The 22722-nt window shown below is 38.9% G+C and overlaps 1 protein-coding gene across 2 annotated transcripts in view; it reads left to right on the top strand.

Annotated features, from left to right (window-relative positions):
* The window catches only part of FGFR2 (fibroblast growth factor receptor 2), a 113441-nt gene that overhangs the window by 49437 nt on the left and 41282 nt on the right, over positions 1–22722 (top strand). For both annotated transcript variants that reach the window (XM_067561339.1, XM_067561338.1), the window contains exon 7: positions 7654–7777. In XM_067561339.1, the coding sequence (XP_067417440.1) occupies positions 7654–7777 (124 nt within the window). The remainder of the gene's footprint in view (positions 1–7653; positions 7778–22722) is intronic.

The raw sequence follows: 22722 nt of genomic DNA, 5'->3' as shown, positions 1-22722 counted from the left end.
ATTGGTTCTGAATTCAGTTTGATTTATGAAAGTTAGTGTAAGTTAGCGTACATTATAACAATGCCAAAAATGTGGTCATTTTGTTGGTTTCTTTTACAAAATACTTGTTTCACTTCCTCAGGTTTTTCCTCTGGATTTATCATTTAGAGTATTTTTTCCTAATAGTTGAGAGGATTAGATTAGCTGTTTGTCCTGGCATTTGATCCTTCTCCCAGTTTATATCTGACTTGTAGCACTTTTTATTTGAGGATCCCAAAGTGCTTCACACACATGAAATACTGAGAGAAATGAATTTACATGCTAAAGGTGAAACACTGGGTTAGAGGCAGAGCTGAGACTTGACCCCCAGATGCTCAGTTTCCTGCTCTAACCACGATGCTGCACTTCTTCCCAACTCAGATTTGAGGTAATCTTATTACTGCTTTACCTGCTAAAAGATTAAGGTGCCTTGTCTTGAGAGGGCCTGCTGTAGCAAGCATGCATATTGCCTCACATGCTATTGAGTCAGATCATCCCTATTGAAAAAAATTGTTTTCCAGGGCTAAGGAGGCCAGGTTCTAGGCTCTCCTCTTTTCTTTTCTACCCAGATTTACTGTAGAGGGTCTCAGTTTTTCCAATATTTGTGTTTCTAGAGAGGTAACTCCCAGAAAATTTCCCTAAACCAACATTATTCCTCTAAGTAGGGTTTTCCATCAGATTTATTTACTCCATAAATTACTGTTGCGTATGAATGTACACTTGGCAACACCTTCTGTCTTTAATTCTACTATCGAGTGTTAATGAATTGGCTACAATTCAGTGGGTTACGTCTTTCTTAGAGTTGTTAAAAGAATGAAGCCAATTAAGAAACAACTGATCCAGTCTCAGAATGTAACAGTAGCTGTTTTTTAGTACTGGTGGCACCACTGTAACACTTTCCACTATGTGAGGGGAAAAACATAGATATCTAGCGCAAAAATATTAAGTGGGGTTAATTAAATGTTGATCGTGTGTACAAGATATGTAAAAAATGCGCATATGTACACACAGATACACACACACACACACATAAATACATATTCCTGAAGCTGGTGTAAGACAAAATTTAGCTGAAAAGGTACATATTTAGCTGAGGTTAGTCCTGCTTTGATCAGGGGGTTGGACTAGATGACCTCTTGAGGTCCCTTCCAACTCTATGATTCTTTAATTCTAAAATTAAATATATTGTTATAAGCCTAAATGATAAATAAAATATCCTACACATTTTAAGATTACAGGTGAAAAAAGAATGCAGGTATCATGATTTCTCATAGCAAACATACATCAAATGAATGTCTTCAGATCATTTCATATTTATCATTGTCCTTCTTCAGTAAGCAATCTTCTTACTTGCCATAATTATCTTTAGCCTAGATCATGACAATGGTCCCAGTATGCAGAATAAGTTCTACCCAGAGAAAATAAGTGTTACAGAATAAAGCCTGAGGAGCTTTATACCCATTGATTTTGGGAGGTATAATGAAACCATTACACATTTATTCAAAATAATTGATAGAGTCAGAAAACTTTGCTTCCTACCAACAAATAAAGCTTGGTATGGATTTTACAACCTCAGTATGGATTGTTAAGTAGGGACGAAGACATTTTAGAAATGACTGATATTTTTTTAATATTCATCCATGTTCAACCAGGCGTGGCAGCATCTCGTGCTGACTTTTGTAAATTGGATTGTATGTAAAGTCTTTCTGGGGCCACAGTATGTAAAATCTTTTTGCTGTAGCGTTTCATACACAAGGTATCCAGAAAGACATAACTAATCTAGAATGGTTAGCGGAGAACTTCCATATCCTCCATTGCTACTTGAAATGACAATCTGTGCCCTTTTCTTCTGGCAGAACCAATCATCTACACAGATATAAAGTGCAAACAAGAGGAAGGAAAATGTAAAATTGTTTACTGATCTTCCATTCTCTTCCTCCCCCCATCTCTTTCCACCCCTCTTGATCTAAGGAATCTATTCTCTTTTCTTTTTGTTCTCTTTATCACAATCAGATAGCAGTACCCAGTACTATGTTCATTTGAGGTGGGTGGTGAGTCAATTTTCACTCAAGCATGATAGCAGAATGGGTATCTGTACTAAGGGAGGTAGCCTCCAGAAGGGAATTCCTCCACAGTGAGTAACTCTGCTTTTTAACACCTGGAAATGTAACCTTTTATGGTTTTCATGATATACTCAGAGTTCATATATCAAAGAAAAATGGCCCCTTACTTGCTTTTCCAAGCCTTTTTGATCCCCTTTGCCCCCTCTGAAATGACTATGGTATTTGCTAGGTCATTTGAAGAGATTTTGTAATTTCTCAGTATGTACTTTAATGAGAAAATATACTCTGTGTGAGATCACAAGACCCTTTACTTTTCTGCACACCACCCAGAAAGTAAATTTACTTCGATCAGTTGTTACTGTTTAAGTATTAACAGGTGTTTGTTTCCACATCTGCGTTTTGATAAACCACATCACCACAGCCCTTTTCACACATTTAAGTTCAGCTTGGGTAAATATAAGATAAACAAATAGTTTTGAATGTATAAGAACTATAAGAGTAAATAGCTTTTGCATGTACCTTTTTCACTATTTCTGTCGAGCTGAGTATCTGCAGCAAGGAAATTGTAAAATACTTTCGCTCTATACTACTTGATGCATGACTAATCGATCTATTTCTGATACAGAGCCATGCTAGTTTCAGGGTTTTGGTTCAGACTTCCCTTTAATATTTATTTTCTATTTTGTTTTTAATCCATGTATCTCATATTTTGGAAGGGTTTAGAATCCCAGTCCAAAACCTAGTTTGCTGACTGGATGTAATCTTTACAGTGGGGGCAAACCAGATCCCCAGATCTGAACACTGGGGAGGGGTAAAGTACGTTGAAATCTGGATCTGAATTTTGTGGCTTTGGTACTAGTCTGAATTCACATCCTATATGTGGAGGTAAAGAAGCACGATATATTTCAGCAATTTAGCTGATACCTTGAACTCATGGAGGGGCTCAAGAGTTTTTATGTGAATGAGTCATCACAGTTTTATGTCAGCTCTAGTCGCGGGATGGGTTGTTATTAGAAATTGGCAAAATCTATGCAGGGAGCAAGTTTACTCTTTTTTTTTTTTTTTAAAGGAAAAAGAGGCAAATGTTCTGTTTATAGTCTGGCAAGCATAGGGCAAACGTAATGTCACTGAAGAACATAGGGCTCGTCTTTGTGAACAATTTCATTGTGCAGTCACAATTATTGTCTTTTCTCTATTTAGTTTCTCCCCAATCCTTTCAAGGGGAAGATAAGCAACTTAAATGATGCTTTCATTGTTTTAGGGCTCAGTGCTTGTTTTTCTACCTCTTCATTTCACTCTGACACACAGTAGTCTGCTCTCATTTTCACCATGTTACAGCAAACATCCTCTTAATATTAGGACTGGTCCAACATTTTTTCTCAGTTTTGGTTTTCAGTGGAAAGTTGGATTTTTGACCATTTTTTTTTTTTTGTAAAATGACTGCTTCCTGCAGAAGATTTTGACTTTTGTTCAATAAACTAAACACCCCAAAACGTAAAAGCTTTTGATTCAGAAATGCTGCCAGAGTGCCCCGTGGGAGTTGTAGTTCAGCTGGCTCATGTCCCCCATTTTCCTTTATGGACTGGGTTCACCAGCCAAACTACACCTCTTGTGATGCCTATGACCAGGACCTCCCATGAGGCACCTTAGCAGCATTACTGAATAGAAATTTTTTATTTTCAGCCAGATGTTTTTTATTTTAATATTTTTGCTGAAAAGTCAAAATTTTCTGTGTGTGTGGAGGGGTTGGGGGAAGAATCCCATTTTCTGACCAGCTTACTTAATATTACCTTTGGTTCTATCAGCATTGAAGCAGTTTAGATTTCCTGTTAATGTAAAGATAAATTTGTATGTTTTTGATATGGTGCCTTGTGAGATTCTATTTAAAAAAAATTGAATTGCTGTAATAGGCTTACTAGGGCATGAATCAAAAACTTGCTGATAGACTAAGCAAAAATAGCACTTCACTGGTTTGGTTAAAGTGTCTATTGGGGTCATGCAAAGGTCCGTGTTAGATCGTATTTTCATTAATGGTATTGCAGAGACAATAGAAAAAATGGCAGCTGATGGTAAGGTAAGGGGAGCTGTAAACACCTGAGCATAGAAAGAAAATAACTTCAGCCTGGAAAAATGCAAGGTGGTATATTTGGGGCCAAATACTGCAAACCATAGCTATAAAATGAATAGATGATATTTGGAAAAGCAAAAATACCAAGATTAAAATAAACTAAGTGGTGCATTGTAAATTATAGCTATTGGCTCGCAAAGAAGTATGATTTCGAAACATTAAAGAAGCCTTCTGTATACGGCTACAATTCAAGAATGTTTGGAATATTGCATGCCCTTTGGGGTGCCCCGGTTCAAGAAAAGGCCATGACAAACTGGATAAAGTAAAGGACAATAAAGCTGGTTAGTCTTGGTGAGGTGGGCGTATGCTGAAATAACTTGAAGGGACTCAACATTAAAAAGAGCTTTAGGCAGGAATCACTAGAAATAGTAGGATGAAAATGGACAAAGAAACATTGAGGGTGGCCAGTAAGAAAAGTTTCCTCGCTAAAGATTAGTTAAGGGTACAGTATGTTCTTCTAAAGATAGTTACTGAATCTTTGTCACTGGAGTTATTCATGTTTAGCGGTACAATTCACCCCTGTGAAGTCCAGCACAAGACCTATGTACTGTATGAGACCCTCTTAGACCCGGTTTTGACATTTTAAGTGGAAATTAAGTTCTGTGTAGATCTTGAGCTGGCCTTCTGCTCAGGGGCCAGTTTCATTCCCAGGACCCCTATGTTCACCGGTTAAGACAGGTTGCCTAAGTGTGTGTGTTTAAAAAAAAAAAAGTCACCTTCTAGTGTAACTGTGTACACTTCAGAATCGTAACTGGCCTGCTAGATTCTAACAATGATTATAGTTAACCATTCAGGTCAGTAATCTTCATGAGGAGAAATTCCCATCAATGCAGGAAAATAGCTTTCACAGTTCTATTTATAACATGGAGGCAGTGAGCCAACAAGATATATCAAGTTAGCAGCCAAAAATCTGATTCCGTGACAAGATGTCATAAATGCTTTGGGCATCTACAGCAACTGATTAATTTAACCTAAAGAGGCTTAAGTTGTGTGTCTCACGTGAAGATACAATATCTCTCCCATCTGGGTTATGAGAGGGATATTTTCTCTCTTGCTTTTTTATACTGACATCAGTTATATTCACATTTTAGCTATAAGCCATATTTTTCCTATGAAAAGTTACCTAATTGATAGTATTTTCTTTCCAAATTAATTACTTGTATAGCTGTTAGTTTTGTTGACCCACAATCTGTTTGTCTTGTTTTGATATCAGATAAGCTAAAAACATTTGGTCTGTTCTGAGAAATAATCTAAAAATATAACTTGGAAAGGCAAAAAGCATAGAAAACGTTTCATGTTTCTTCTTCCTGGTAGAGGTTGTAAAGCATCCAAAATACATGGCAATTACCACCATTATTTATTGGCAATATGACAATAATATTCTTCTGGCCCTAAATGCTAAATATGCAAACTGCTTAGCAGCATAAAAACAGAATATAATAGTTATTTATTATAAACTATTGATACTTGGAAAAATTTGTGAACACTTAGGAAAATTTTATTCATATAGAAAAATTTAACACCGTTGCATAGGGCCAGTACCAAAGCCTCTAAACCACTTATAGCATGGCAAATGGTGTGTGGGCTGCCAGCTGTGTGTCTACAAAGGTTTGAATTTCACCCTTAGGGATAAATACTGAGCAGGCTTCATTTAGGCTCCAAGTACTTTTCCACTGCACTGGCAGGTTAAGCAAGCAGAGAACAACTGCATGGACATGTTGCCTGAACCCTTTGCAGAAGAACTCCAAGGTAGTTCTGTGCACAGCACAGGTTGTAGGGGGAAATCTGGGCAGGCCCAGCATGTGGTCACTATGTCTATACATATTATGAATCCACAGATCCCAAACCCCATCTGTTTGGGAGCAGCAACTGTTGCCCAGATGCATGCTGGTCATTGCAAGCAAGGGCTGAAGATGCTGGTCTCATAACTCAGTGGCATTTGAGTGGTTTGGTTAGGGTCCAGGCCATTTACATAGACTTGGACTCTGTTCCAGGATTTGGCTGTTTTAAAGCACATAACCAAAGTGACTATTTCCTAGTAGGTAATAACTAGCTGTGAAGGCACAAGGCAAGGCCAAGAGTCTGTGACAGAGCTGATAGTTAACTTATATAAAACACCTGAACCCTTGAGGCCATTGGTGCTATCACCAACATAAAAGTGCAGAAAGATCTAAAGAAAACAAAATACCTTTTCATGTGTTTTAATGTACCAAGCTAAATTACATGGCACCATAGATACAGAATTGACAATATTAGTCTCTTCATGATGGATAAAAAACAGTATAATAATCAAAAAGAAAGTAGGATTTCATACCTAAAGGTTTTCACTCGAGTCCTTACTAAGCTCTTTTTTTTTTTAGATGTATAATATCTGACAGCATTACTGAATCCCCTAAAAGCTATTCAATTATTCTAGAATACAATATTGTGGAAGGGAGAATTCACTGCTTTTCATTTTACATGATTAAAATTACTCAAATTCATGTTTACAGCACTTGATTTTTGTAAACCTGACTGTTCATTGACAAGACAGGTGTAGGTTGTTGAGGGTCCTGGTAGTGAAGGGCAGACATAATTTTCATGATATATTTATAGCTTATAGAATTGAACAGAAATTCCATCACTGGATCTAAAAGTTAGAAAGTTTGTTTTCAGTTTATCTAACTCTATGTTCATTTCACAAAACCACTTTGAGGGTTTTTTTAAGATCCCAGCCTAATTTTCTTTTTCACCTTCCAAAGGTTGTCATTGCAGTATTCAGATGGTCTTATATTTTATATCAGACAGAAATTTGTAGAACTTGTTTTTCAAAAAGATTCTCTGTTGATTAAAAATTAAAATCCTTGAATAATAAATGATCTGTTTGATACACAAACTTGCACAGGGAGTGTTAATGTTGCATTTCTGTTTTTTTTTTTTTTTTGCTCTGCAACAGCTCTGTATATGTAATGGGATTGTTAGTGGGATATAGAGCCTTTGACATCATGGGAAAAATCCAGCCATGGATGCTAGAGTGATACAGCCGATCCCATTAGATAACTGATGGAGGCAGATGTGAAATGTTTTGGTAGTTTAAGTTGAGTTTATAGTGGGCTGATGTCTACGTCATAAAAGGATCGTCACAACTAGGACTAATTGTGGCACGCTTGTTGTCAGTTGAAACAGAATGGCTGAGGTCTGAATGTGTATTGAAGAGTGTTTTTCCACTTAAAGGTGAGGTACCCTGGTAAATGAGGATGTGGCAGCGTTCACTGCTACTGCCTATGCTGTAGTTGCTCTGTGCATAAATAAGAGATTTTAATCTCCCAAACTGTCAATCCAGCATAGCAGTGGCTTTTAAAAAATTTGTGTAATGGGGAAAAAGAAATCTTTCTTTATGTGGGAATGATGAGTTCAAAATTGTGCTATCAGCCTTTTAAAGCACTCTCATTGAAATCCTATCAGGTACGAAACCAGCACTGGAGTCTCATTATGGAGAGTGTAGTCCCATCTGACAAAGGAAATTATACTTGTATAGTGGAAAATGAATATGGATCCATCAATCACACCTACCACCTCGATGTTGTCGGTGAGTAAAATTCTATCAGCTACAAGAAGTTTTTAAATTAATGGCTTAGTTTTATTTCTTTATTTACAACTAAATTTAATGGATATTTTAATTAATTTTAAATATGGTTTCAAGGTTGAATATAAGAATAACTTCTATTCTTGGAGGCTATTTCTACTGCTTTGCAACTACAGCAAAGCCTCATCAATTCACACAACTTATGCATAAATTCTCTCTCATACACCCACTCACATGCACACACCAGTTTCCTTGCATCTCTGCAAAGAAGTGATACCCAGCGTGTGAGATCTCATATTACGAATTCATTATTGTTATGAAATATGCTACAGTACACCTACAAATGCATTATGAAGTGTAAATAATTCAAACATCACTGCAGTTGTCAGAATTGTCCATTGTCTCTGAACTACTATAGTTACAACTGAAAAAATCTTCCTATAAAGAGGTCAGTTCCTAATGTCAGTTACACCCGAGTAACTCTGGAGTGTTGGCCCTTAAGTCAGAACAATTAATCTGGATTTACACTGGTGTAACTGAGATCAGAATTTTGGCCTATGAATGCTGATATCCTTTATTGAAGCATAAAGCATGAAATCAGTTAGCTGATGGAGAATCTTTTTTTTTTTTTTAAATTCTCATCAGTACCAAGGCCTTGATTCAATGGAGCACTTAAGCACATGCTTAACTTGAATTATGGTGTGACCATGGACGCCAAAGAGGCTATACTGAGAATGCTCAGTCAGGGCAAACGAGTGGCGAACTGTGGGTTTCCGGCACATGGGGGCAAGCCTGCATTTGGGCCCCTTCCAGGCTTCACGCACTCCCCCCCCCCCATGCAGGGCAGGAAGGGTCCCCAGCTTCCACAAGGCAGCACCCCCCCACCAGCTGCCTGGGGCAGGATTTGTACCTGTGGGGGGGTGAGGTGGGGAACATCCCCCCCAATTTACCCACTGTGCAGTGCCCTCCGAGTCCAGCCCCGCAGCCCGGTGCTGGCTTGGATGGGGCAGCCACACCCACCAGCCTGGGGGGGGAGAGGGCGTGGGGTTGCCCCTCCACGACGCGCAGGAGGTTCTGAGGGGCATCTGGTGGCAGCTGCCCCTCAGAGCCTCCTGTGCCCCCTGCCCCTGCTGCGCGTTATGAAGGGCCGGTCTGGCGCCCCCCCTGCAGGCTAGCGCCTGGGAGCCTGGACCCCCGTCCACCCGTTCTTGGTACGCCACTGGGGCAAACTTAAAGAATAGGGCAAACGATCCCCAAAACTAGTGGTTTATTCTATAATTAGATTATACCAAGCCAATACCAAACAGCTTCTATAAGACCTTACTGGTTACCAAGAAGCCAAAATAGAGTTCCCTTTAAGCAATCCAGCCTTTGGCTCCCACCCAGACAGCCAAGTCTATATAGTGAAGCTTACTTAAAATGTTATTCACCATCTATAAAGTTCTACCAATCCGAAGAGATCGGACACATTGCCCACCAAGTCAATGAATATTTCAGATTTTACTCAAATACACGCTTACAGGCAGTTCTTGTTATCTAATCTAAGGTTTATTAGCAAAGAAAAGAGAGTTACTGTGCTTGAAAGACCATTATACCTACGGATATTAGGTCAGTTTCCTTCATAGCAGAGATGGTGAAGCTGCTGGTTTGTAAAAGTCCTTCCAGAATCAGTTGAACAGTTTATAATCCAGTAGGCAGTCCATGTGCAGTGTTTGTTCAAATTATTCCATGAGAATTTGCAGGGATAATCCAGTCAACCTGGAGACCTCAGGCCTTAAGGCTTAGACTATTCCTGTCAAAATGTGAACAGATCTGAGATAATACCGGATCAGGCCCTAAACTTCCTTTAAAGTATTCTATAGCCTTCTGACAGCAGACATCACAGCAGGATCCTTCCCAATGAAGAATAGGCAGTGTATATTATTGCTTTGAAGCTAAACTTCTATTTCCTATGTATATACAGGTAAACTACTAGTGTTAATTAACATAAGGTAATTAGCCATTCAAACTATCAAGGCATTCTTTTATGGCATAGATAATTTAAGATGATGACAATGTAAGTATATTATTTCCTGCAATATCTTACATCTTTGACCTTAAGGTTAACTGAACCATCTGCATGCATAATATAATGTAATTAAGACATGAAAGGGAATTAGCATCCACAGAATAAGCTGGTTAAATTGTTAATTTATAACAAGATATAAGTAAACACAGACAAATACAATTGATATCTATTCTTAACCCTCTAACAATACAGGCCTATATTTTAAGAACTGTAGTGTATTTAACATGACTTGCTAATTATCTACAAGGAATAGCCCTGCTTACCATTTCAGTACTTTTCTAGTATGTTCTTACAGGTTGCTTTTCATTCAGCCAGCCTGATGGTTGCATAACCATCACCGGCTCAGCATCAAACATGTGCTTAAGAGAATGCCCTCTAATGAAGATGTCCTTTCCCCAGACATTTAAATCTCAAAAATTAGTTAATCTGAGCTGTTTAGCAGATAACTGCTGTCGTTTTGCTTCATGTGGGGAGATGCAATCTCTTAGGGAGCTAGGACCCAAACAAATGTAGGGATTTTTAAAGTACTAGCAATGCTTTGTAGTCTGCATAGAGAGCAGAGCATATTCATACAGTTGAGGTGAACTAACCTAGGGACAAAGCTATTTTTGTTTGAACACTTGTTTAAACAAAGTTTATTCAGGGTGCAGCACCAACGGCTGCCAGGAATTGTAGTAAATTGTATTACACATAGCTGTGTCCTATGTAGACCAGCTGGTGGAAGGGTGCAGTTGAACCACATTAGCTCACCAGGGAATTATAGCAAAGTAAGAACAGAGTGGTACAGAACTCTGTAGAGATTTTCTTTTCCCTTCAAGTCCTGGCTTTGTTCCACTTTGCTAGAGGTTACAAAGGGTTTGCCACAGGTTAAGGGGGGGAAAAGACCCTTTTGAAATGCTTGTAATTTTCTTAGCTGAAGTGAAGCTGATTAAAAAGCACCAAAACTGGCCAGTTTCACATTGACTGTGAACCCTTTCACCCACTTCCCTAGCAAATGTGTTCATGGTGAATGCTGTCAACTGAGTAAATATTTGCCAGAAACCCCTAACCTCCTCTCCCCCTTTAAGCTTTTTTTCAATGTCATGCATTCAGGAATATTAGGCAGAAATTTATTTTTCCTGGCAGTAAACTACAGTGGCCTGCATGAATGAATGGAATGGTAATAAGGATTATGTCATTTATATAAATGTCTATTTCTTTCCTATAGAGAAGCAGAAAAGTAAATAATGAAGCCAAGATTTCAAAAAGTGACTAGTGATTTTTGGTGCCTTGGTGTTTAAGAGTTCACTGGAGACACCTCATTTCAGATGGTGGGTGCTCAGCACTTTCCGAAAATCAGGCCTCTTTCATGTGTCTCAAATTGGGCACCCAAAATCATTCGTCACTTTTGAGAGTTGTGGTCCATGTTTTATGGGGAGCTAGCATTTAAATTGTGCATAACCATGTTAGTCCCCAATAACTGTGTGTGTGCGTGCGTGCGTGTGTGCGTGTGTGCGCATGTATGTAAAATATTTTTGTTTGGGGGAGATGTATTTAAGTGTGACATTTCTAATTTGATTTGAAGTCCTTTATGTGCATGTATAGATTGAGACGTTTGATTCAATGTCTGCAGAAGCCACTGTGAGTCTTTGATTTGATTTCAATGGCCATTGGATTAGCCCCCTAGTCTGAATGCATGCGGATGGGATTGGTGGACGGGGGTCAGGCAGATTCCTGTGGCTGCGGAGGTACTGCTGAGTGTGGCGGTTGGGCATGAAACAGAGTGGAGGATTGAATTAAGCCAGCATGGAAGGAAACTTCTGTCCGCCCTTCCCTAGATCATGTATTTCTACAGAAGTTTGGTTTAAGTTCTATTCTGCTGTATACGTTTTCCGCTCCCATAGGGTTAAGGAGGATTGTGGGTGTGTGTTGAGAGTGTCATGCTCCTTGATACATTTAGCCATTGTAGATCACCTCTCACAAACTTCAGGCCATAGTTTTAGGCCAAGTTGTATACTGAGAATGTTTGAAAACTTTCAGCTGAAAATCTTTTAAATTGATTTTCCTAAATGGCTTAACTAGTTCCAGAGTTGATTTAGTGTAAGTCGTAACGAATAGTATTAAACATGGCAATCTATTATAATAACATGAGCAGCTGACTATATGGTGTAATGTAGAGAAACCTCTGATTATGTCACGGTTTTGGGAGGTATCCCAGCAAAATTCATGCCAAATAATGACACAATGCTAATTGGGAATATCCATTATTACTTGACTCAAATAACTTTCCAAGCCCTGAACCCTTTTGACGTGTAGAAGCCCAGAGCCAGCAGAGCATGAGACGTTTTCAGTCAAAATGTAGGTGTGAAGTATAGTCATTTTTACCTTGTAATTACTTGGAAGGACCCTATAAAACAAGGACTCAGTTGGCTCAGACATTCTCATTCAAATTTATAAACCTGGCACAGAGTCATACTGAATTTCTTACTACAAGTGGGAATAGAAAGTACTGTAGTAAAAGTAGCAAATTATTAGCCGTCCTTATGTATATCACAAAAGTCTTGGTCATATTTACAATGATAACTTCTAGCTGTACAGTAGAGCTAGTCAGGTAACTTTGATGGACAGTGTTATTCTTGAAATGTTTTGTGTTGCCCTCTGCTCCTCCCTCCATTTTTGACTCTCTCTAATGGGTCATATCACTGCAGGGTCCAGCAAAAGGAGTAGACACCACATTAGCTTTTAAAGTGGGACATAAGTGGTACCTAGGCTTTGGGTTGATCTCCTGCCCATTGGTAAGTTTCATCCTGAGACAATTAGTTTGCTGTAGCAGCAGATGATGAGTATTTATTACAGTGCTGATACTTTTTTAAAAAAAAACCTAGTATGGCTCACTTGTTTTACACACACACATTTTCAACCATCCATCTCACCCTGTGAACCAGGAAATGTGTTTTCTGTCTATCTAGAAACTAATACTCTTTCTCTCATCTCTGCATCTCCCACTCTATATTTTTTTCACCAGAGCACCAGGAGAATATCAGTCAAAGAGTTAGTTGTATTGCCAAAGAACTATCATCTTTTATGATCTTCAAACATTAAAGAAAAAAATCCCCACAGTACCCAATCTTACCGCAAAGGTGCTAGAAGACATTAACATCATGTAATAAGTGATTGTGTTTAGTTTTGTTGTGGCAACAAAAAGATGAGTCCTGCGGTGTGATGATGGACCCAGAGTTTCGTCTCTAGGATTCCAAAGCCTGTGAGAAGGATTCCCATGCATGCCCCCAGAGCTCTGGCAAAACCCCCTGTATAAATGACTTTGTTTGAGTCTTGTCCAGAGGAGAGTATTTATTATTATTATTTATTATGGTAGTTTCTAGTTGCTCCAAACAAAATCAAAGACTCACTGTGCTGGCATTGTATGTACACGCAGCAAAAGTTGTCAATCTAAATACGTAAAGGATGGAAAAAATGGAAGCATTATCCCTGTTTTATAGATGAGGAGAACAGTGAGCAAAATTAATTTGCCCTAAGTTTCATAGCTGTGGAGAGCCAGGAATTGACCTCAGTTGTGTGTCTCCTAGTCCAGTGCCTTTAATTATAAGACCATCCTTCGCCTGGTAAATTTTAGCTCATCAGCTGTTACTAGAGTTCAGTGAAGTACCTTTTTATTCTACTGTATTTAATTGCAGGTAGAAACTTTTATTTATAGGAAGCTCACAAAACAAATGCCTTCCATGTATAAAGTCATTCAGTCTTAAGGGAGAATAATTGGAAACTATAATTATCACACTATGAGTTGTATGTAACAAAATCAGACTATAGAAAGCAAATAGGAACACAGCAGCTGGGGCTTTTTATATAATAAGATTGCCATTATCACCAGGGTGCAGCTTTGGTCGCAGTTGCTCTCTTTAAGCATGGAAATAATTTTACAACTAATTGAATTTATATTTTTACAGCAAAAGAGTTCACTGAACACAAAAGAGAGTTATTCACTGAACATCCAGGCTGTAGGTTGCAATTTGTCCTATTTAATGTAATAATCTGGGGAAACAAAAGATTGGTTTGGTTTCAATTTAAGTGTTTCACATTACCTCATTACAGGGTGTTATAAGCAGCTAACAACTGCTCAACATTCTCAGAGAATGTGTAGAAAGAATGTGTATTTACTATGAAATTAATAGAATTTGTCAGAAACACTTTTTGTCTTATTTTTTTTTAAAGGTACTGTTGCAACCTGTTTAGCCAGTTATTAATCAATTTCTAAATTGTCCAGTTGGCTCATACTTCTGGTTTAGTTTTAGATTAATAGAATACCAAGGAAGCAGAGTACCTTTAGCTCTACTCTATTACAGCAATTGCTATTTTCAGATGAAAATGGTGTCCGAATAACTTCTCAACAACAAGCCTTTTAAAGGGTTCTGTTAAACACTGTTCTGTTTAAAACCCATTTCCTGATCTTGTAAAGACTTAACCCCTCTGAGTGGTCCCATGGACTGGCATGCATAAAGTTACACACTGCAGTCTTTGCAGGGTTAGACCTCTAATTTTTTAAAGCAAATTTTCTTAACTGTGTTAAATTATTAGACCGTCCAAGATTCTAAACAGCTAATCTACTTTTCACTGTTGATGATTGTTTCCTTTTTGTATTTCTCTTTGGGAATGAGAACCAACTTCACTTTTGTTTCTAGTCAGTTTCACTTTAGGTTCTAGTGTGCTGTAATGTTGCAAAAAAACACTGCAATATTTTTTGTTCTTTGTTCTTTGTTTTTTTAAGAAGCATTTTGTTGTTTCTAAACTCAAGGAAACCTCTCCATTGATCTTAGATTTTATAAACACTTGTTTTTCAAAACCTAAAGTTTGACCTAACTATGTCCGTTCAATTTTGAAAAAAAAAAAAAAAAAAGTATTCAATTTATATGTAGGAACAATAGTGACTTACACTGTCTAACTTTATAGCTTGCAGTCTGCATCATCCAGTCTGGCAGGGGTTAAATGTAGGTATTGCAACCAAGCCCAAACTTGCATTTCTGGCAGAGGTGAATGTAAGCTGTTGACTAGATCTTTGCGTGAACATGCTTTAGCTCGACATATTTACTGAGTGCATGCAGCCTGCAACATGATGGGACAGAGACTTAAAGCATGAAGGAATACACACTGATGCTTGCCCTCAGGTATTTGGTTACATTGAGAAGGGAAGAAGCTTTTTGTCAAGGTACTGATAAATCTGACTGTGGACTTTACACCTTGCACTGGGCTTTTGGCAACACGTGTTCACCTCTGAGAAGAAATTACGCTGATTGTTTAGTGCTTGAGGCTATGGGTTTCACTGTTGAGAATAAAGACTGTGGTGTGATGGTTCAACAAAGGGAAAATGAATAGGATTCCCTTTCCCTGCCCTTCCCTCACGCCTTTAATAAAGTCAAAATATTCCAAACCTGTAGTTTTATAACATTGATGCTTCTGATGTCTGGCTAAATTATATTTTATGAACAAATACTGGCATCGTTGCTTCATCTGTCGGGTGAATGCTGAGTTTGCCATGTTTGGAATGCTTCTTGCTGAATCTTTTGTGAGAGGACTGGCCTCCCTGTCTCACTTTCTGTCTTACTACAACCTCGAAGCAGGTATTTCTTTTTCGTTTGATGCATAATGAACAGGATATCATTGAAGCTGTTGTGCAGATTATTATTTTTAATCTTGCCTTTTAATTCATCCATCTTCACACTTATGCAACTTCAAGTTTGCAAGAGTTGTCTGAAAACATCAGTGAGCCTTTTTATAGCTAGATAGTGCATTTGGCACTTACTGAAGTACATGTGTCTCATCAGTGTTGTTGTGACCCTCCATTCCATGGACTTACCCACATAAGAGGTTTATTAGTTTGCTACAGTGTCCAGCAATGAATCTGCTACTTGTGCTTCAATTCAAACTGGCACTTTTAGCTCCGAAGATCCCAGGGTTCAAACCCTGCTTTTTAACTCATGTGCATTTGTTTACATCAACACACTGTTCTATTGCAGTTAACCCATGCATTAACAATGAAAGCTATCAGGAAAGAGTTGGTGCTTCATCTTTCTGAGGAAAATAAGTTGAATACCGTGCAGTTTACTGGGTGACGTCTCTTGCATGAGACTGCAAAATGTGGAATTCTGTGGGCAGTGCAGAGACAATCAAGGATCTGTTAAAAAAAGAGGTTTTCCTTGGCAGCCTTCATGCAAATGTCCCCTCTACCCCCTGTTGTGCAGAGTGCTGCTGCTCCTTACTCCAGAGGTAGCTGCATTTCACAGGTGCTGAGGATTTTAAGTCATTAGACCATCATTGGATTGCTACCATTCCCATGGTGTTTCAATGGCAGTTGCTGAATTTTCAGCATAGAAGTACAGTTAAAGTACAGTTAATTAAACTTTAAAAGCTCTGTTTTAATAGCCCTATTAAAAACCATAGTTTGTGAAGCACTTTGGAATATTTAAGGAGGAAAGATGATCTGAAGTAAAAACTGATTTTTTTTTCAGGTTGCTCTTTTAGGGTTGATTATTTTTTGAAACATTTGATTCAGTCAGGTCTACTAAAGAACATCAACAGTGTTAGAAGTAGAGCTGAATGGAAAACTAATGACTACTTTCATCTTTTTCTTTTTTGCAAAATGTTGGCGAGCAGATTGCGAAGTTCTCAAATGTATTAGTTATTGGAAATTATTCTGTCATAACAATAGCTTATGACCTGTTTGTTACAAATATTCTCTATTTAAATTTTAAAATTCACACTGTTGGTTAGTGCTGTGAATTAGCTAATATTGTTTCTCTTCTCTGGTGGATGAGACACATTACTAACCAACACAACTTGTACTTCAAATGTCGGTTTCAAGTATGAATTTGTTTTCTGTGACTATTTGAGCATTTGATCTTAACTTTTTTTGTGTGTGGATATTTGTGCTAATACATGTACTAGGGTTTGGATATTTGCGGAAAGCTCCCATGTCCAAATCAGCATTCACTTTCAAATTCAAACATTTTTTCTGCTCTTCATTCAGCTCTACTCAGATGGCATTTCCATCAAATACACTTGGCCAGGAGGATGGTGATGATGCTTCTGAACCTCAAGGGAGAAGTGTGTAAATCTGTCAATTAACAAGCACTACTACCATGAGAAATGTAGTTGTTCTATTTTAGTAAACAGGTATCTGTTGTTCACTATAAATAACAGAGATGTTCAGATGACAGGAAATAGCTCTGCTGCTTTTTCATGCATCTGGTTTCATGAGAAAGTTATGCTGTCCTGCCCATTAGAATGCTTATGCTAAAAGTCAGACAAACTTAGATACAGAAGGGAGATTAATAGCTGAAGGAAATTACATAAAAGCAAATTCTTGCTTTGTCTTTGGCACATCTATAGTATGTTTGTGCGCAGGTGTGGCCAGCTTAAATATTTTCTATTTAAGCTGTTCCATCTTTTGCTTTGCTAAAGCAGGGGAGTTAAGTTAAAGACGATGAACAAATATATAGACTAACACGGCTACCCCTGGAACAAATAAATGTTTGCAGTTGGCTCACCCAGGAGCTGCTGTGCCCTCCCTGTTAAACCACTAGGAACCGGGGACATTTTGCACTTTTCTGGAGTTGCACAACATCTTTTCAGGATCCGATCCAATATTTGGAACAGACTATAGATTCCATACTGCAATGCAGCAACAGTAGCATATGTAAGAAGAGGGGGAAGCGTGGAAATGTCATAAAAGAGCTTAAAAGATTTAAGCGGTATTTTCCTGTCTACTTTGAAGGCAGAGACATTTCAGGGAAACGAGATGGAAAATATGTGGTGGAGCCACAATAATAATAATTAATACTTTGAATTTTGTAGCAAATTTACATTAATTAATTAAACCTCACAATACCTCTGGGAGTTAGAAAAGTTCTATCATCATTCTACTGATGGGGAAACTGTCCCAGAAAGGTTGTGATTAGCCCAAGTCATACAGGGAACCTTTCGCAGAGCCAGACATAGAAGCTTTATCTACAAGACACTCCCTTCATCAAGTGGTTGAGTGCTGACTGGATGGTCAGTGTTGCACACAACAGAGAACGCAACAGGTAGTGATCAATGGCTCCATGTCTAGCTGGCAGCCGGTCACAAGCGGAGTGCCCCAGGGGTCAGTCTTGGGGCCTGTTTTGTTCAACATCTTCATTAATGATCTGGAGGATGGGGTAGATTGCACCCTCATCAAGTTTGAAGATGACACTAAGCTAGGGGGAGTGGTAGATACCCTGGAAGGTAGGGATAGGATACAGAGTGACCTAGAGAAATTGGAGAATTGGGCCAAAAGAAAACTGTTGAGGTTCAACAAGGACAAGTGCAGAGTCCTGCACTTAGGACAGAAGAATCCCATGCACAGCTACAGACTGGGGATCGACGGGCTAGGCAGCAGTTTGGCAGAAAAGGACCTGGGGGTTACTGTGGATAAGAAGCTGGATATGAGTCAGCAGTGTGCCCTAGTTGCCAAGAAGGCTAATAGCATATTGGGCTGCATTAGAAGGAGCATTGCCAGCAGATCAAGGGAAGTGACTATTCCCTTCTATTCGGCATTGATGAGGCTGCATTTGGAGTATTGTGTCCAGTTTTGGGCCCCCCACTACAAAAAGAATGTGGACAAGTTGGAGAAAGTCCAGCAGAGGGCAACAAAAAAGATTAGGGGGCTTGAGCAGAAGACTTTTGAGGAGAGACTGAGGGAACTAAGCTTGTTTAGTCTGCAAAAAAGAAGAATGAGGGGGGAATTGATAGCAGCCTTTAACTACCTGAAATGGGGTTCCAGGGAGGATGGAGCTAGGCTGTTCTCAATGGTAGAAAATGGTAGGAAAAAGTTTTTCACTAGGAGGGTGGTGAATCTCCATGTTTAGAGGTTTGAAGCTGCGGCTTGACAAAGCGCTTGCTCGGATGATTTAGATGAGGTTAGTCCTGCTTTGAGCAGGGGGTTGGACTAGATGACCTCCTGAGGTCCCTTCCAACTCTAATATTCTATGATTCCTTCCCCCAAGTAGCTTAATGCAGCATTTGGAAACGGACTGGACAGTAACCTTTTCCCCACTTTCAAGTCTTGTCGGTGGGAAGTTACATGTTACTTTTCACATTCTCTTAAAAAGCATATCAGAAGTAATTTCAGTGGAAAGTTTTTCGTTGTTCTGTTTCCCATGTTTTTCAAGACCAAAATGAGGCTTTTCTCAGATGTGCCTAAAGCTGTTGCTTAATCATGTAGCATAGCAGGGACAACACAGGTGAACTCCAAACCTTACTGTGGCAGACATTAGTCTTTTTTTCAGCTAAGATACTTTTTTGCTCTGGGGAGGCTAATGAAATGCATAATGTGGCAGACTAACAGTAGGGTTTTGCACTAAGGATAGTCTAATATTGAGGCTGTTACCTTGTGTTGACAACTTAGCATTTTAAAACAAGAACATTCATGTAGCAAGCCTCGGTTCTTGACTATGTCTCGACCTGTCTTTTTTTTTTTAAACCCTCTGATATACTCATGATTTTAAAGAACAGATTTTATTCAATTTTGATACAACTTTTATAACGCCCTGGTCCAAAGCCTGTTGAAATCAGAGAATCTTTCCACTGACTTCACTGAGTTTTAAATCAGCCCTTATAAAAGCAGCATTTTTCCTAGTAGTGTCATGTTCCACTTTATTTTGCTCCAGCTGTTTCATCCTGACCCTGCAGGGAGCTGCTAAAGTTTTAGTCCTTAATCCTGAAAAAATTTGTGCACATGGTTAATTTTATGCATCTGCCTAGTCCTTTAGGAGTCAATGAGAGTGCTCAAATGCATACAGTTAAGCACATGCATAAGACTTTGCAGGGCTGAGGCCTTACTATTAATTCCTCCTCGTGCCCTCACATGTCAAGGCTCCCACCTGGAAATAAATCTTGAGAGTTGCAAGCATTGACTAGTTCCAGAGAGGTAGCCGTGTTAGTCTGTTTCTAGCAAAACAGTGAGAGTCCTGTGGTACCTTAAAGACTAACAAATTTATTTGGGCATAAGCTTTTGTGGGCAGAAACCCACTTCATTGGATGCATTGAAAAATGCATCGTTGGAAGCATTGACTAGATTTTTACATTAAAAAAAAAAAAAAAAAAAAGGTTCATTATCTGTTTAAAAAAACCTAGCAAGGTGCTGGAAGGTCTGTGTTAGCTGTTGCTATTTACATTAGGCCACCACAGATTAATTGTTCTGTGCTAAACTGTACTAGCTTAATCTAAGAGAAGATATAAACAGGCAAGATGACATGAATGGGAGTTTGTCCGAGTAGTGTCCGAGTAGTGCTGAAGCTTGGTCTACAACTCTTACCTATGAATTTTTCCCCTTCCTTGGGATGTAGGCTTCAGATAGTTCCTGCAACTCCTCCACCTTTAGATCCATTAGTTCTTCAGTCAAGTCCACTTCCCCAACTAATTCCCTTAATTTTTTAAAGTTAGCCCTTTTGAATGAAAGACCCTAGTCACAGATCTATTTTTGTTTATCCTTCCATTTAGTTTGAACTGAATTAGCTCATGGTCGCTTGAACCAAGATTGTCTCCCACAACCAGTTCTTCTATGAGGTCCTCACTACCCACCAATACCAAATCTAAAATGGTATCCTCTCTTGTTGGTTCAGTAACTATTTGGTGAAGGAATACTATTACATCCAGGAAAATCTCGGCCCTATTATTACTACTAGCATTTGTCCTCTAGTCTATATCTGGGAAGTTAGTCTTCCATAATTACACAGTTCCCAGGAGTAAATACTACTAGCAAAGTGATAAATGCTTTATTGCATACAGTATATCAACTGTTTCAAGTTTTCCTAATGATATTTTATATTTGAAAACTATAATTGTTTAAAAATCATGGATAACAGCAATGAAACCCATTAAGCTTTTCTTAAATTTGTAAGTCTCCTAACGTTACCTAAGAACTCGTATTCAATAATCAACTTTAGGGAAACAATACTGGTCCCAACTCTCCAGTGTAATACTTGAGTCTTATGCCAATGTAGCTCCACTAAGCTGGTGTCAAACTGGAGTTCTGCAGTGGACAGGTAGGCCCCATAATTAGCAATGACAAAGCATGTGAAACAGCAGAAGAAAGAAATACCCCAGTTTGACAATACTGGAGCCCTTAACCTTTTGCTAGGTTGGAGGAGCAAAGAAGATGGAAATGAAAATGTAGGTAAAGACTTTAGTCCCTATCAGCACCTACATGGGCAGACCCCTGTGCCCTGCTGATTTAAAGCACACTGGTCTGCCCATGAGGACACAGTTGTGGGACTGGGGTCTTAGGTATTACCTCTTCAAGGAGTCATGAGCCAATAGGAAATCTTGGAAAGAAAAGAGAAGAATATGATCAAAAGGGAGAAGACACTTGTTTCTCTGAAAATGTAGCAGAACAATAATTACATAATAAAAAAATCCTCTAACAAGGCCATACTTATTGTAATTGATAAGAAACCTGTTGCTGAACAGTAAAGCTGCTTGAAAATGAGAAAATTTATTGACAAACGGTTATTTGATCAAAGATGCCAACATTAGTAACAAATTATTTCACCAGCTCTGATGAACAAAATTGGTCCAAACCATAATCTATTCTGCAAAATCCATAGTCCACTCCGTTTGTGTTACCTGTTAGTAAATAGGTCTGTGGCAGGGGTATTCTTTCCAATTTATTATTGGCATTCCTTGTATTCCCAAAATATCTGCGGACTCCACAGGGAGTTTTGGAAAGGAATATTTTCTCTACTTTATCTCCAGTTTAAATTACATAGTGAATGATTATTTTATATATATATAAAAATAGAACATCACAGTTCACCAGAGCTTCTGAATTGGGTATAAACTAAATGCAGTGCTTTGTGTTATGCACAACCAAACGACACACAGCTGGTCGAAGCTACTCAATCCCTGTCTCAGTATATAGCGTATGACATTAATTAGTAGAGGGACTTTGCCTACACCTGCTTAGTCGTTGCTAGTCTCCTGAAGCATCACTCAGCTTTACTTCTGCACATCATTGATCAAACACAATAGAATTAATAGTGTTTTCCTTCTAATGTTTCACATGATGCAGGTGCTCATAAGCTATTGTTTAGTTCTGGAGTAAGAAAATTTAGGCATGGATTACCACCATAGGAGTGTACTCTGAGGGAGGAAATCTTAGTGGATGCTCTGGAGTTTCCCCTAATCATCCTCTCAATTTGACCCCGCCTATGCCACTCTACCTAGGAATGAACAGCCGCAGATCCTGCAGATCTTCTTGAGTGCAGTTGGGGACCCAGGGCCATCAGAACTCTCTTTCTGTCCAGTCTGGCTGGAACTCCCATGGCCATGGCGGTCCTCAGAGCTGTCCTTGAAAGAAGGTTCCCCAGTGCCGAGGAGGCTCCAGCAACAATTAATGTGGGCTCAGTCTTCGTTAATTTTTGGACAGGTTTACCATTGGCATAGCTGAGATATTTGGTGATGGACAATGGGCATCTCCCATGCCCTTTCCTTTCTCCCCCCCTTTCCTTTCCCTGTTCCACACTGCTCCCTGGGGCTGTCTATAGCATCCAGAGTGAGAGGCGGGCATAGAGGTGTGGTAATTGGGGTGAAGATGCATCAACCAGCAAATCTGTGCTTAGTGGGTTCCCAATCTTCCTTCTGGCCTTTAGAAACTTCCCTGAAAATTCACCAGGCTGAGCGAGTTGTAGTCAGACATCTTAGGGACTCCTTAAATGAAGCTTTCTGACATCAACTTTAAATGCAGAAGGTAGGGAACTAGCTTCTGAAAATGCACTGTTAAACAGAATTAATACTATAAACTATAGCAACCGAAAATGTGAAAATGTTCAGAGGAAGCAAGTGTCTTCTAATACATTTTGGGAAATCT

This window comes from Emydura macquarii, unplaced genomic scaffold, assembly GCF_026122565.2.
Source record: "Emydura macquarii macquarii isolate MOO-44397 ecotype Brisbane River unplaced genomic scaffold, CSIRO-AGI_Emac_v2 contig_2372, whole genome shotgun sequence".
Lineage (NCBI taxonomy): Eukaryota > Metazoa > Chordata > Testudines > Chelidae > Emydura > Emydura macquarii.
This window is presented reverse-complemented; position numbering and strand designations above follow the sequence as displayed.